At 35.0% G+C, this 1,770-nt stretch overlaps 1 protein-coding gene across 1 annotated transcript in view; it reads right to left on the reverse strand.

The window, feature by feature from the left end:
- The window catches only part of tnca (tenascin Ca), a gene marked incomplete at its 5' end in the record, with an annotated part of 132,241 nt that overhangs the window by 58,364 nt on the left and 72,107 nt on the right, over positions 1-1,770 (reverse strand). Inside the window, 1 exon segment of the mRNA XM_014029633.1 lies at positions 797-1,066. Coding sequence (XP_013885087.1) covers positions 797-1,066 — 270 coding nt within the window.

Below are 1,770 nucleotides of genomic sequence, written 5' to 3' on the forward strand. Positions count from 1 at the left end.
AAATCAGGTGAAAATTAAACCCATTTTCCTTCTAAAAGGCTAAATATTTAGTGTATTAACTATGACATTTATAAATATATGAATCATATGGTGAAAAACTGACTTTGAAAATTAAATCTGTTCTTTTTTTCTTATAAAATGTTAAATAAAATAAAAATATTGCTGGTAATTTTTGACTGTATAACTTTACAAATGGCACCCCATACATGTGCTTAAATTTGAATCCCTCCAAAATACAAATTAAATTAAGTCCTTTTCTTTGTTTGTTCATATTAAACTCTTCAGCCATTACCCTGTATACTGTAAATATAGTGAAGTGTTGCATTCCCATTGATGGTGTTACTCTTAATGGAAGGTCTCATCACAGCTAAGTATAGCTGACAGTCAGTCAACCCTGTCTGTTAGCATAATATTTTATAAACCACTCAATGATTTTTAAAAAAAATTATCAGAAAGTAATCATTGCATGAACTTTTAAAATCATCCTAATAAAAGATTGTACTCTGCGTGAACTGACTAGTAATCTTGTAAGATCTTTTAAAGTCTCAAAATATCTCATGAGCTTTCATATAAGGTTATTTTCAAGGTTCGACCAAAATAATCTATAAATGTTATTTCTCCATATATGTTGATCTCAGACTAAAACTGTGGTATTAAGGGCTATGGGTTATATGTATTTCTTCAAGGCCTTTAGTTTACCAGTTTCTACAAATTAACAGTTGATAAATTTTCTATACTAAACAAATATTCAGTAAGAAATGAAAAGAATAAAAAACTGTTTGCAATAAATGCCCACCTGTGATAAATGTAGAGGTGACAGGATCACTGGAGGCATCTCCCCACCTTGAAATGAGTGACACACTGTACTTGGTATCTGGCCTCAGACCATCAATGCTGTACTGTTTGTCAGGTGGTGAAATCTCCACCGTGGTTTGGTCTGAGAGGTCTGAGCTGGGCATGTAAACCATGGTGACTCTGTCTGTGGGAGCCACAGGAAGGGACCAGCTGACCAGAGCTGAGGAGTCTGTGACATCCTTCACTGCCACCTGCCGGGGACCATCGATCACTGGGGCGGGAAAATCAGGAGAAATAAAAGATGCACCTTTTGAAAACATTAACAAAAGGTAAATATATTTAAAATGTCATTTTTAAAAAAAATAAAAGTGAATAAATGAGGAACATTTTCAAGTTTTAAGTTAGTCTGTTTTCACTGGTGCCTTTGTCCAGCAGTCGTCTATAACACATTGAAATGTATACAGTGGGTAAAATAAGTCTTGAACACGTCACCATTTTTCTCAGTAAATATATTTCTAGAGGTGCTAATGACATGAAATTTTCACCAGATGTTGGTAACAACCCAAGTGATCCATACATACAAAGAAATCAAACCAAGCCTCATGCAAGAACATGTTCGTATTTTTATCCTAAATTTCTCTTACTTTTGTTCGTACAAAGGGTTTGTATGAACATGTCACGTCAGATTCAACAAACTCTTCTATCTTCAGGAAAAGTGCGTAAATGAGCTGCGTAAACTACACCTGTTCTATCCAGCTGCTCGTGCACGTGAGAGGAGATTAGCATAATTACCACCCTAAAAACACCATATAAGGCTATGATTCCTGCCTCAGATACAAGGAAGTGTCCATTCATGAAAATGGCAGCGATAATTAAAAAGAAAAACTTTACGAGTTCTGATTTGAAGTTCGTCTGTCAGAGATCCAGAAAAGAAAATCTGTCATTTTCATTTATTCAGAAGCCGCAGCACCGTGC

This window comes from Austrofundulus limnaeus, unplaced genomic scaffold (assembly GCF_001266775.1).
Source record: "Austrofundulus limnaeus strain Quisiro unplaced genomic scaffold, Austrofundulus_limnaeus-1.0 Scaffold931, whole genome shotgun sequence".
Taxonomy (NCBI): Eukaryota; Metazoa; Chordata; class Actinopteri; order Cyprinodontiformes; family Rivulidae; genus Austrofundulus; species Austrofundulus limnaeus.